This window comes from Zonotrichia leucophrys, chromosome 10 (assembly GCF_028769735.1).
Source record: "Zonotrichia leucophrys gambelii isolate GWCS_2022_RI chromosome 10, RI_Zleu_2.0, whole genome shotgun sequence".
Classification (NCBI taxonomy): Eukaryota; Metazoa; Chordata; class Aves; order Passeriformes; family Passerellidae; genus Zonotrichia; species Zonotrichia leucophrys.
Window position 1 is genome coordinate 20,134,563 of NC_088180.1, and position 12,645 is coordinate 20,147,207.

At 62.9% G+C, this 12,645-nt stretch overlaps 1 protein-coding gene across 3 annotated transcripts; it reads left to right on the forward strand.

Annotated features, from left to right (window-relative positions):
* The first annotated feature begins 5,307 nt into the window (after window positions 1-5,307).
* ZNF710 (zinc finger protein 710) lies at window positions 5,308-12,370 on the forward strand. Of its 3 annotated transcripts, none has more exons than XM_064722172.1 (5): window positions 5,308-5,615; window positions 8,558-9,977; window positions 10,560-10,754; window positions 11,168-11,342; window positions 11,561-12,370. In XM_064722172.1, the coding sequence occupies exons 2-5, from the start codon at window positions 8,586-8,588 to the stop codon at window positions 11,731-11,733; spliced, it is 1,935 nt and encodes a 644-aa protein (XP_064578242.1). In that variant the 5' UTR covers window positions 5,308-5,615; window positions 8,558-8,585; the 3' UTR covers window positions 11,734-12,370. The 3 variants fall into 3 exon arrangements, with proteins under 3 accessions (XP_064578242.1, XP_064578240.1, XP_064578241.1); XM_064722170.1 differs by lacking the exon at window positions 5,308-5,615 and adding an exon at window positions 6,489-6,835; XM_064722171.1 differs by lacking the exon at window positions 5,308-5,615 and adding an exon at window positions 6,555-6,835 and having other exon boundaries at window positions 10,563-10,754.
* The last annotated feature ends 275 nt before the right edge of the window (window positions 12,371-12,645 follow it).

Below are 12,645 nucleotides of genomic sequence, written 5' to 3' on the forward strand. Positions count from 1 at the left end.
TGACAGACATCTGCCATGTGTACCATTTTGGGTTGATTTTCCCCTTTTACAGCCAGCTGGGCAGCACACTCCAGGATTCCTGAGCTCCTCCTGCCCGTGTGTTGTCTCCTCAGAGCTCTGGCCACGTTTATGGCTCTGCCCCAGAGTCCCAGCAGTTTGTGATTAACCGCAGCCTGAGCAGGAGCTCAGCAGGGCCGGTGCCACAGGGGCTCAGGCATTCCTGTCACCCTCAGCCCGGGCTGCCCTGGGGTCGGGTGGCATCGCCCGGGTCTGTTGGCTCTGTCCCAGGGCACCTGCTGTCCCGGGGGCTCCATCTCCCTCTGTCCCCCATCCCAGCCCTGCTCTGCCCTGCACCTCGGTTCCTTTGGGCCCTTTGGGCGCTTTGGTCCATCCCACACCCCGGCTCTGTTAACCCTGCCTCTGCAGAGGATGCCGAGGGAGCAGGGCAGTGCTGGGCGCACAGACCCAGCCCTGCTGGGACTTCCAGGCAGGGCTGGGTGCTGGCAGGGATTTCAGGGCAAAAGGGGCTGCACCCACGCTTGCCCCCTGCTCCCTGCAGGGCCCAGCACAGCACCAGGGCCTGGCTTTGCCTCTGCCACAGCCAGCCCTGATCCTTCCTGCAAGGCTTTGGGCTGACCTGGACTCACACTCGTTCCTGCAGGTTGGTTTGCCCGGGGTGTTTGCTCCTGCATTGCCCAGAGGAGCCGACAGTGAGGTGGTGAAGGCAGTCCCACTGCTGAGTCCCTTTCGTGCTGTCCCCATCTGTGTGTGTGTGTGAGTGCTGGGTTTGTCAGCGCCTCGGCGCCTTTCAGGGGCTCCGCAAAGAGCAGATTTATTTTCTGCTATGCTGAGAATTAGCTCCCCTTTCTTCCTCTTCCCTCTGCCCCCGCTGGAAAGAGAGAGAATGCAGGGAAGAAGAAAGGATTTCCATCGCGGCGGTGATTGGCACAGCCCTGAATGAGAGGTCATTCCAGCCGGCTCTTTCTTTTCAGGGCCCTTTTTTCCTGCTCCCTGTATTCAGCCTGGCAGCATTCTTTCTTTTCAAAGCTCCTCTGTCTGTCTCTCTCTTCCCCCTCCTTTATTTTTCATCCCTTTTCTTTACTTTTGCTGTCTTTTCATTCTGTTTTTCTCCACCCCCTTGGGGCTCCATTTTTTTCTTTCCCTTTTCCTCTATTCAGTTCCTTTTTTTCTCCTCGCATCTCTTTTGAATAGCTCGGCTATTTTCGGAGAGGAAAGGGACTGTGCCGGGGAGAAGCCGTTGCAGCAAGGAGGAACTTGAAAGTCTTTTCTTTCCCTGTTTATTTCGTTTAAAAGCAAAAATTGTTTTCCAAGGCAGAGCCGGGGTTCTGTGTGGAGCCTTTGAAGGCAGGGCTGGGGCCCTCCCTGCTCCTGGAGAACCATTCACTGCTGGTCCCAAACCCCAGCACCGGGGCCTGTGCTGCCAGAGGGGCTCCAGGCAGCAGCAGCCCCTCGCCCTCAGCCTCCCCACACCCCTCACCTGGTTTGGAGGCTCTTGCTGCCTCTGGGCTCGGGGCAGCAGCGTTTGTGGGGATGAGGTGACCACGATCCCCAAGGGCAGCTCCTGGGGCTCTCTGCTGCAGCACACACCTGCGTGCAGGGGGACTGAGGGAGGGTTTGTTCCAAAGGGGAGTGGGGGGCTCACACAGGGAGCCCGTGAGGACACGAGGGGTGTGCCAGCTGTGCAGGGGACAGCTGTGCATGGCCAGGTGTGCAGGTGCCAGCTGTGCATGGTCAGCTGTGCAGGTGCCAGGTGTGCAGGTGCCAGGTGTGCAGGGGACAGCTGTGCATGGCCAGGTGTGCAGGGGACAGCTGTGCGGGTGCCAGCTGTGCATGGCCAGCTGTGCAGGGGACAGCTGTGCAGGTGCCAGCTGTGCAGGTGCCAGCTGTGTGGGTGCCCCTCAGTGTGCCCGGTCCCTGCGCTCAGGCCAGAGGGACACAAGGTGCCAGGCTCCCCAGAGCAGTGACAGGAGGGGTCCCACAGCCCTGCCCAGGGCCCGGGGGTCCCGTGGCTCTGAGGAAAGCAGGTGAGCCTCAGCAGGTGAGGCTGGGCCGTCTCTGCTCCAGGTGCCCCCAGAGCTCTGCTCGCTGTCCCCGCTGCCCTGGTGCTGTGCTCTGGGAGGGCAGGAGGGCTGGAAGGGCAGGCCTGGAGCATGATCAGTTTGCTGTGCACATTGAGGGAGGAGGTGTTGAGGCACAGCAGCTCCTTGGGAAGGCAGGTGGGGCCCAGAGGAATCCCCTTCCCAAACGCTCCCTGCCTGGGCACCACTCTGGGCATGAACCGCCGGCGGCTTTGGGGCAGCTTCAGTGGGGCTTTGGAGGGGTGTTGATGCACTTTGGTGAGGTTTTGGTGAGGTTTTTGTGCACCTTTGCCTGCTCACAGACCACCCCAGCATTTGCCCTGGCTCAGCCCATATAAGGTTCCCAACGAGACCTCCCTGAGCAGGGACAGCTCTGGTGGCCACAGGCCTGCTCTGCTGGCCTCCTGGCTGTGCCACCGCACGGGGTGCCATGGAGGGACCTGGCTGTGCCACCACTCAGGGGTGCCATGGAGGGCCCTGGCTGTGCCACCGCACAGGGGTGCCATGGAGGGACCTGGCTGTGCCACCGCTCAGGGGTGCCATGGAAATGACCTGGCTGTGCCACCGCACAGGGGTGCCATGGAGGGACCTGGCTGTGCCACCACTCAGGGGTGCCATGGAGGGACCTGGCTGTGCCACCACTCAGGGGTGCCATGGAGGGACCCCGAGTCAGAGCCAGGCTCCCTTCCCTGCCCCTTCACTGCCCCCAGACCCACCTGCCTTCCTCCCCTTTCCCTTGCCCCCTGCCCAATGGATGCAGCCAGGACTCTGGTTTTCAGGAAACACCTTTTCCACGTGGATTGTGGTCTCCCCTTGTTTTGCTGTCACACAGAATTGGAGGGACAGCTGCTGACTTCTGTGCTGGCTGTGTTGGGATCATGGAGTCAGGGATTCCCACATCTGGAGGGCCCTCAGGGATCACCTGTCCCGTCTCTTCTGGGAGAAGTCCAGGCTGGGCCAGAGGGGCTGCAGGTCAGGGTGGTCAGGGGCTGCAGGAGGGTGCAGGGCACTGTCACCCCACTGTCCTTGGCCACCTTTGGGTGTGGGCTGCGGGAGGGCAGAGCAGGGCCAGGGCCCGTGGTTAATTAAACAGATCATTCCTTTAAAGTGAGATCCAAATAATTGTAACCCTGAGATAGAGAAGGCATTGGAGGAGATGAAATGGGAGAGAGAGAGAAAGGAAGCAAAGGACAGAGGTTCAGAATGGAGAGGGAGATTAGGAGAGAGATGAAAGAGAGAGGAGAAAGATAAGAGGGAGAGAGGGGACAGATCTCGGCGCGAGATGGGCGTTGCCAGGGAAACGGGAAGAATGAGGGAGCAATGGAGGGATGGAGGAGCAGAGGATACGGGGGGTGGGGAGCGAGGGATGGAGCAGCAGAGGGATGGAGGGATGGAGGAGCAGAGAGATGGGGGAGCAGAGAGAGGAACAGAGGGATGGAGGGGCAGAGGGATGGAGGGGCAGAGGGATGGAGGGGCTGAGGGATGGAGGGATGGAGGAGCAGAGAGATGGGGGAGCACGGAGAGGAACAGAGGGATGGAGGAGCAGAGGGATGGAGGGGCTGAGGGATGGAGGGACGGAGGGGCAGAGAGAGGAACAGAGGGATGGAGCGGCAGAGGGATGGAGGGGCTGAGGGGCGGAGGGGCAGAGAGAGGAACAGAGGGATGGAGGGATGGAGGAGCAGAGAGATGGGGGAGCACAGAGAGGAACAGAGGGATGGAGGAACAGAGGGATGGAGCGGCAGAGGGGTGGAGGCACAGAGGGATAAAGCCCCAGTGTCAGAAGCAGGAAAAGGGGAATTTCCAGCAGAACGGGAAGCAGGAGGGGGTGTCACAGCTCGGCACAGGTGCCTGTGTGTGGGAAGAGCATTTGGGATGGCAGCTCTGTCCCCCTGCAGCAAGCAGCTGCAGCCCCTGCTGCTGTCCCTAGCCTGACCCGCTCACCCCAGTGCCAGGGCTGGATCCCGGATCCCGGGCAGATAATGGAGGAACCAGGCAGCTCTGTGCTCATCACACTTGTTCTGCCGCACTGGAACCCTCTGGCTGTTTGGAACCATTCCCTTTTCCCTCCCAGTGAGAGTTTGCCAATAACCACACATTTTCAAAGGGGCAAATATTCACCTCTGGCTGATGGACACAGATCAGAGTGAGAATATCCCAATTCCGTGGAATGTTTACTAAAACATTGCCAGCATCCCTCTGCAAGCCCCAGGTTGTGTCCCTTGTCCTGTGAAGCCAAAGCCCCCAGAGGCTGCTCCTCCTGCACCCAGAGGCGCTTCAGGGACACTGTGGTGTCACTGCCTGGGGATTGTGGCTCCCTGAGCCGCTGACAGTGCAGGTTTCTTTCTTCTGGAGAAGTTTTCCTTAAAACAAAAGTTTTCCTTTGAAAATGTAGTTTGACAGTATCTGGTGTGGAGGCACTGACTGAATTTAAACAGGTGTTTGTTTTCTGCGGCTCCTGCCCGTTTCTCAGAGCTTTGGCTCATTTTTCCAGCAGTTCCTCTGCACCAGGGTCAGTTCTGGGGCAAGAAGTGCCAGTTTCAGTTCTGCCACGGTGTGTGGTGCCACTGTGTGGGTCAGCCCCTGGCACACAGCACCAACAAGAGCCAGGGCCAGCAGTGCAGCCAAGGTGACCCCCAAATCCCTGGGCTGGGGCAGGGCAGACGTGCTGGGTCGTGTTTAAGAATAATTTTAGTTGCAATTTTCAGGAGAACAACATTTTTCTTTTTGGAATTGTGGGGGGTTGAGCAGCTTTATGTGAAATCTGCAGGCAAGATGAAAGCCTGTTTTTCCCCTTTATTAAATTTAAATGAAGGCTGCTTTTGAGAAAGAAAGGAAAATAAAATCAAAGGTTTTCTCACAAATATCAGATACATTATCAGCCATTTTCTGGTAAAAAGTCTTGAACAGGTTTTACTCCCCCCTTCCCCAGTGAGAGCCCTGCAATGGGGGCCCTGCAATGGGGATCCTGCAATGGGGGTAGCCAGGAGCAGGTCCTAAATGTCCTCTGTGCCGTGGCACCGGGCTTGTCAGGCGGCCTGGGAAGCTGTGCAGGGTCGGGTGACACAAAGTGCTGCAGGTGCCAGCTCTGGGCACTGGCACTGGGCACTGGCACTGGGCACTGCCCTGCCCCTGCCAGGCTGGGTGGGCTCCTGCTTGCCTGCCGGGGGCTGCTGCTCCCTGGGAGAGCTCAAATCCATCCCCAAACCCTTTGGATTTGGGCACTGGGCCTCCCTTCCCTGCAGCAATGGCTGGGTGAGGGCTGGTGGGTGCTGCTGCCCCTGGGCTGCTGAGGGGAGCTGGGAGTGGGGCCAGGTGGCAAACAAGGGTCACTAATTGGTCACTAATTGGTCATTAATTGGTCACTAGCCCCTCCTTGGAGGCTGGGGGGCAGCTGGGGCCGTGCTCCCCCCCAGAGCTGCGCTGGAGCCGTGGCTTGGGTGGCTCTGGGCTGTGGGTGCTCCCTTAGCTCAGACCCTTTGGGTCTCAGGTGTTACAGGCAAAGCTGTGGGTGCCAAGGTGAGGCTGCTGTGGGCCAGATGAAATGTTTGAATCCATGCTGCCCAGCTGGGGATTTACCAGGCTCTTATCTCTAGAGTGGTGGTGCTCGCTGAGGAGCCGGGTGGGGTGGCACAAGGACTGGGCAGGTGGGTGAAACCAAGGGAGGTAAAACAGCAAAGGGAAGGGAAATGTGTCCACAGACACAGCACTTAGCCTGGTGGCTGGGAAATCTGAATCCAGCAAGGAATGTGCTGGGAGTGGAGAGCCTGGTGTGCAGATGCTGCTGCCAGAGACCCAGAGAGAGAGAAGTGAGTGTTTGGGGAGCTAACCATGGAGCAAGAGAGGGAAATAGAAGTAAAATAGCACAAAGAAGTGAAAGCCATGAAAAAAACCTACTGTGGGTGAGCAGGTGGTGAGTGAGGAGCTGGTGGAGACTCTGAGGGGGCAGCCAGGCCAAGGGAGGGCAGGGTCTGCAGGATGTGCCAGGGCAGAGCTGGATCTTCCCTGATGTGTTGGGAAACACGGGAGCAGAGATTGCACCAAAACTAAACCTTGGAGTGGGAGGAGAAATGAAGAAAGAGCCCCAAATTTCACAACCCCAGCGCTCAGGGCCCGCAGGCCCCAGTGCTGGCCCAGGTGCATGGCAGGGGAGGTGGGTGAGTGGGCTGGGAGCGGGCACTGCCTGTGTCCCCCCCGTGGGACAGGGCTGGCAGTGGGGGCCTGAGCCGGAGGGAGCCGCGCCTGGCGCAGAGGGCGGCCCTGCAGAGCTGCGGGTACTGAGGCTGGAGCAGCGTTCGGTTCCAGCAGCGGCACGGAGGGGCCCGGAGCGCGGGGCTGAGGGGCTGGGGAGCAGGCACCGGGCCGGGCAGGGGGAGCTGCGGGGTCCCTGCCGGTGTCCCCGCTGGGGACGGGAGCCCGTGCGGCGCTCGGGGCTCGGCGTGCCCCGGCCTGGGCACGCTGCTGCTCGGTGATGGGGCTGGCAGCGGGGCGGGCAGCGCTGTCCCGGGACAGCCGGAATACGTGACCCCCCCTCAGTGCCGGGGCGTTGGGCAATGGTGAAATGGTGTTTCCAGCTGCCGCGGCGAGTCCCGCGGCGCGGACAGGGAAGTGAGAGCGGGAAGTGCGGCGGTGCCTGCGCCCTGTTCCTGCTCCCGGTGCTGTTTGTGCAGCTGCGGCTCCGGGCGAAGCTCCTGCGGCGTGTGCCGGGCTCGGGGCGCGATGGAGACCAGCGCCGAGAGGTTTGTGCAGCGCAGGCTTCGGCTTTCCTGCTGAGAGGGCAGCGCGGCCCCTTCCCGCTGCCCAGAGCAGGAATCCGCACTTATTTCCCCTAAAAGCCTCTGTTTTGGGGTGGCTGTAAGGTTCTCTGTACTGCTCTGGGGAACATGTGGGTGCGTTGTTCTCGTCTCGGGGGGCTTGTTTTGGGGGGCAGAGACCCATGGCCGTGCTGGGGGGGCACTGACCCACGCCTCTGCCCTGCTGGGCTCGTGGGGAGAGCAGCTGGGTCCCCAACCCCGTGTCCCCAACCCCGTGTCCCCCCTCCCGTGTCCCCCTGCCTGCGGGGAGCTCGGGGCCCCGCGGGACGGGCTCGCAGCTGGCGGGGTGCGGCCCCGGGGCTGCTCCGTGCCCGCCAGCTGCCGCCTCCCTGACTGATCGCCCTTCTTCCTCCCAGCCCTCCTCCTCTTCCCGCCGCCGCCCTCCCCCACTCCGCGCTTTGTTTCGCTGCCTCCGCACTGGTGCTCCCCTCATCCCCTTCCTCCTCCTCCTCCTCCCGCCCCCATCCTCTTCCTCTCCATGTCCCCTCCGCTGTGTCCCTGCCCGCCGGGAGGAAGGGGTGCCCGGGCAGGCGGGGTACCTGGCTGAGACCTTCCCCCGGCAGCTCTGGCCTGGGCAGGGTCCCGGCCCCGGCTCCCCCTGACCCGGGCCCAGGAGCCCCCCGTGCTGTGCCCAGTGCCAGCCCCGCGGTGGCACAGCAGATGGCAGGGAGCTGAGGAGGGACCCGGTACCCCGGATACCCGGTACTCTGTCTGGGGGCGGCCAGGCCCCTGTGCTTGGTGCTGCTCCCTTCTCTGTCTTTTCTCACTCTGGTTTGGACCTTCCCCATTCCGTCCCTTCCCCATCCCCTCCCCTGCCACATGCTGTGTTTGGGGGCGCAGGGCAGTGGCATGAGGGGACACTCCTGGGCTGGGCAGGAGCAGGAGCTGCCTGCAGCACGGAGAGAGAGGCCGACATCCCAGCCATGCTCGGTGTCCCTCTAGCCGAGCTGGCTGCAGGGATGCTGCCCAGCGCTGTGGGCTTTCCCTTCTCCAAGGTGGAGGTTCATCCCACGATCTCCTCATGCTCTGGGGTTCTCCTGGGACTGTGACAGGATCCGGCTCAGAATTTATCCGTTTTACCTCCCCCGCAAGATTTCTTTGTTGTAGCTGCAGGCATAATTGTATTTAGGAGAACACTCCTTCAGCAGGAGGAAGCGGCAGCCCCTGGCTGTCCCCACTGGGGGAGGGTGCTGTGGTGGCACTGGGTGAGCGTGCCAGCCTCCAGGGCTGTGCCAGCCCCACTGCCAGGCTCTGTCCGGGTGGGTCTGGGCCCCGTCCCTCATGCTCCCTGTGCTGTTGCTGCTCCTGCTGGGGCTCAGAGCCACACTCACACACTCAGCTGTTCCCAAACTGTTGGGTTCCCTGGAGTCACTCTAGGAGCCTGAGGGCACGCAAGCAGCCAGAGTAACAGCCCATCCGGAGAGGCTGAAGGTGGGCACGGATCCCAGCTCCCCTCCTCGCCCCAGCCCTACAGTGGGAAGCCCTGGGGCCGCTGTGTCCCCACATCCTGGGCTCTGTGGTGCTGGGGACATCACCGCTGTGGGGCTGCGGTTCCCTGGGGAGGGCAGTGAGGGCTGGCTGAGCCCCTGAGCACGGTGTCCGTGCTGGCGGGTGCCAGGGGCTCAGGGCCGTGTCTCTCCCCCTCAGCCATGACAGCGTAGGCCGGCGGCGAGAGATGGATCGGTTCAGCGAGTGCGGGACGCAGACGGACGCCGTGGTGGTGCTGTCCCTGGCACAGGCTGCCGTGCTGGGCCTGGTGTCCGACAATGAGCTGCTCGGCGCCACCGTCACCCCCACCGGCTTCTTCCCGGGGCTGGCCGGGGAGCAGCTGGACAATGCCGCCGCGGAGCCGGGGGAGCCCGAGGGAGAGGAGCAGGTGCCTGGGGATGGGCAGGACGAGGACGCCCTGGAAGCAGACTGCTCCCTGGAGAAGCATGCCCGCAGGAGGAAGAGGCCGCCCGTGAGGCTGATGCCCAAGGTCAAGAGTGAGAAGGCCGAGGTGGAGGCTGAGCCGCCGTACAGCGCGTCGGTGCCCGGGGACGAGGAGGGCGAGGGGCAGCACGGCCACGCGCCGCAGCCCCCAGAGCCCAGCCAGGAGCCGGCGGTGCAGAGCGGGGCCGTGAAGATGATCGACCTGGGCACCTTCAGCAGGAAGCCCCGGCGGCTGCGGCACCTGCGCCGGCACCGGGAGCCGGAGGGCAGCGAGCGCCGGCGCAGGGGCAGCGACCCGGCCGGCGGCACCGGGGGGGCCCCACAAACCGCGGGCACCTTCGAGGCGGGGGCTCCGTCCCCCGGGGAGGCCGAGGCCCCCACGCCGGCGTCCCCCGAGCAGGTGAAGAGCGAGCAGGGCTGTGTCTGGCAGGAGCCGGGCGAGCTGGAGGCGGCCGGCGGCACCAGCGAGCACAGCAGGAAGGCGCAGCTGGACCGGCTGGACATCAACGTGCAGATCGATGACTCCTACCTGGTGGAGGCGGGCGACCGCCAGAAGCGCTGGCAGTGCCGCATGTGCGAGAAGTCCTACACCTCCAAGTACAACCTGGTGACCCACATCCTGGGCCACAACGGCATCAAGCCCCACTCCTGCCCGCACTGCAACAAGCTGTTCAAGCAGCCCAGCCACCTGCAGACCCACCTGCTGACCCACCAGGGCACGCGGCCCCACAAGTGCGGGGTGTGCAGCAAAGCCTTCACGCAGACCAGCCACCTGAAGCGGCACATGCTGCTGCACACCGACATCAAGCCCTACAGCTGCCGCTTCTGCGGCCGCGGCTTCGCCTACCCCAGCGAGCTGAAGGCGCACGAGGTGAAGCACGAGAGCGGGCGCTGCCACGTGTGCGTGGAGTGCGGCCTGGACTTCTCCACGCTCACCCAGCTGAAGCGGCACCTGGCCACGCACCAGGGCCCCACGCTCTACCAGTGCCTGGAGTGCAGCAAGTCCTTCCACTACCGCAGCCAGCTGCAGAACCACATGCTGAAGCACCAGAACGTGCGGCCCTTTGTCTGCACCGAGTGCGGCATGGAGTTCAGCCAGATCCACCACCTCAAGCAGCACTCGCTCACGCACAAGGTAGGGGCTCAGGCTCCTCTGGGGTGCTGCCCTCATCGTGCCCAGAGGAGATGTGCCAGCTCTGCATGCGGGTGCTGGTGGAGGAGAGTGTCCCAGCGCCCCCAGTCTCGGGGGGGAGGTGGGTGGTGCAGGTGGGCAGTAGCACCTGTGGCTGGCGTTAGCTGGGGTCACTGACATGCAGTGAGGGGATCCCTGGGACCCAGCCCCTGCCCTTCTGGGGGTTCCCTTCCTCAGGGAGGCAGTTTCAGACCTGCTGCAGGGTAATGTGGGGAGCCCTGTCTGGGAGCTGTCACCGCCCCTCTGGGCAGGCTGTGTGTGGGGGTACTTGCCCTTTTCCTTGGGCTCGTTAATGGGGAGCAATTGGGCTGAGCCCCAGAGCAGAGCTGGCCCTCAGCTGCACTTACAGAGCCTGTCCAGCCCCCACCCACAGCCCCTGCACGTTGCTGGGCTCAGGCCAGGCTGGGCTCTCAGATACGCACCGTGCTGTGCTCAGCACAAGGAGCCCGTCCCTTGCCCATGGGGTCCCTTCTCCACTCCTGGCACCCCTCGTGTGCCAGGGGTCTGCCCGAGCTCTCCCCCCAGCAGGGCGTGAAGGAGTTCAAGTGTGAGGTGTGCGGGCGGGAGTTCACCCTGCAGGCCAACATGAAGAGGCACATGCTGATCCACACCAGCGTCCGGCCCTACCAGTGCCACATCTGCTTCAAGACCTTCGTGCAGAAGCAGACGCTCAAGACCCACATGATCGTGCACTCGCCTGTGAAGCCCTTCAAGTGCAAGGTACCGGTGGGGCTGGGGCTGGTGGAGCTGGGGTGTGAGAGCACAGGTGCTGCTGTGCTGTGCCCACAGGAGTCTGGCCAGGCTGAGCCCTCGGGCATGGAAGTGCTTTGTGATGCCTCCCCTGCTCACTTGGGCATGGAATATCTGCTCTGAGCTGTGGTGGGAGCGTTGCTGCTGCTGAATGAGAACCAGTGCCTCTCTCTGAGCAGTGTTGGATGCTCTGGAGCTCCCAGCAGCACCAGCCCTGCATCCCCATGCAGAGCGGGAGGGAGCCCCATTGTTCTGAGGCAGGAGGGGCTGCAGGGGGGCAGCAGCCCCGTTACTGTTGCTGGGAGCCCCAGGGCAGCCTGGGGGCCAGGCCTGTGCTGCAGAGCCCTGGCCAGCTCGGGTGACCGCGGGCTCGCTGCCGGCAGGTCTGCGGCAAGTCCTTCAACCGCATGTACAACCTGCTGGGGCACATGCACCTGCACGCCGGCAGCAAGCCCTTCAAGTGCCCCTACTGCTCCAGCAAGTTCAACCTGAAGGGCAACCTCAGCCGGCACATGAAGGTCAAGCACGGGGTGATGGACATCAGCCTGGACAGCCAAGGTGGGTCCCCAGCACGGCGCTGTGACTGCCCCGCAGCCCTGGAGCCGGGCTGGGCCGTGCTGGCCGAGGCGGGTTCGCTCTCCTCGCCCAAGGGCTGCCCCACAGGCACCCGGATCCTGCAGGGCTGAGGCTCCCGGGGAGCTGTGGGCTCCAGGCCCAGGCAGGGGCAGCTGCCCTCCCCACAGGTGCCTCACCCGTGTCCCTGTGCTGACTCCTAGATGCCATGATGGAGCTGGCTGGGGCTGACCACACCGAGCTGGATGGCCAGCAGGAGATGGACGACTTCGAGGAGGAGAACTCTTACGGCTACGGGGCCGTGGGCAACCCCCCAGACGAGCACACGCTGGCCGAGCAGGCCATGAAGGAGATGGCCTACTACAACATGTTGTAGCCCAGGCTGGTGGGGCTGTGGGGGCTTGCTGGGTTAAGAGGGGCTGCAGCACCCAGTCAGGTCCCCCAGAGCTGGAGGGATGGCTTCCACTGGGCTTGGGGAACACAGGGATGTCCAGAAGACTTTGCTGGACCTGCCTTGGCTCTGCTGCTGCCCCCCTGCCCCTGCCTGCACCCTGCACCTGCTGACTTGAAGCTGCAGGCAGGGGAGGCGTGACCCAGCAGATCACTGAATGAGTAAGGATGGAAGGGGCTGCTGTGGAGCAAGATGATGAGCATCACTAATTATTCTACCTCCTGGGTCCCCCCTCGCTGCACAGGGGTTCCCCTGACGGGCAGAAGCCCTGCCCGCTGAGGAGGTGGGTTTGCATTTCCCACTCCCCCGGGGCTCTCAGCCCTGTGCCAGGCCCTGGGATGCAGAACAGAGTATTTTCATAGAAGCTCAGGGCGCAGTCAGCGCCCACAGCTCCGGCTCTGGAGCTGCAGCCAGCGGTGGAGCCGGGGGAGGCAAACCCAGCCCAGCCCCAGCAAATGATGGTATTTTGAAAGTAATTTATTTTTTTCAGATGTGCCGCGTGGTTGGTTTTATCTTTTCACTGAGTTCAGTTCCCTTCAACCAATGTGCTTTGTAAACCCGTGTAAGCTGTGTGGTCTGTGTGGGGAGAGGGGGTTGTGAGGGGCTGAGTGGGGTCCTGGGCAGAGGAACTGGCTCTCCCTGGGGCAGCCTGTGAGGTGGGGTTTGCCCCCTCCATGCCCAGGGATGTGGCAGGGAAGCAGCTGGGGCAGTGCTGAGTCTGGCACCACTCTTTGGGCTCTTCACTGTGTGCTGTGGGGCAGAGGACTCACAGCACCCACAGCGTGATCCCCCAGGAGCACCCAGAGCTGGGCAGGTCCTGGCAGGCATCAGGAGCCA

Coding starts and splice junctions, on each gene's coding strand:
- ZNF710 (XM_064722170.1), top strand. CDS start 6,816: ATGGAGACCAGCGCCGAGAG. Junction 10,755..11,167: donor TGAAGCCCTTCAAGTGCAAG/GTACCGGTGGGG, acceptor CGCTGCCGGCAG/GTCTGCGGCAAGTCCTTCAA. Junction 11,343..11,560: donor CATCAGCCTGGACAGCCAAG/GTGGGTCCCCAG, acceptor GCTGACTCCTAG/ATGCCATGATGGAGCTGGCT.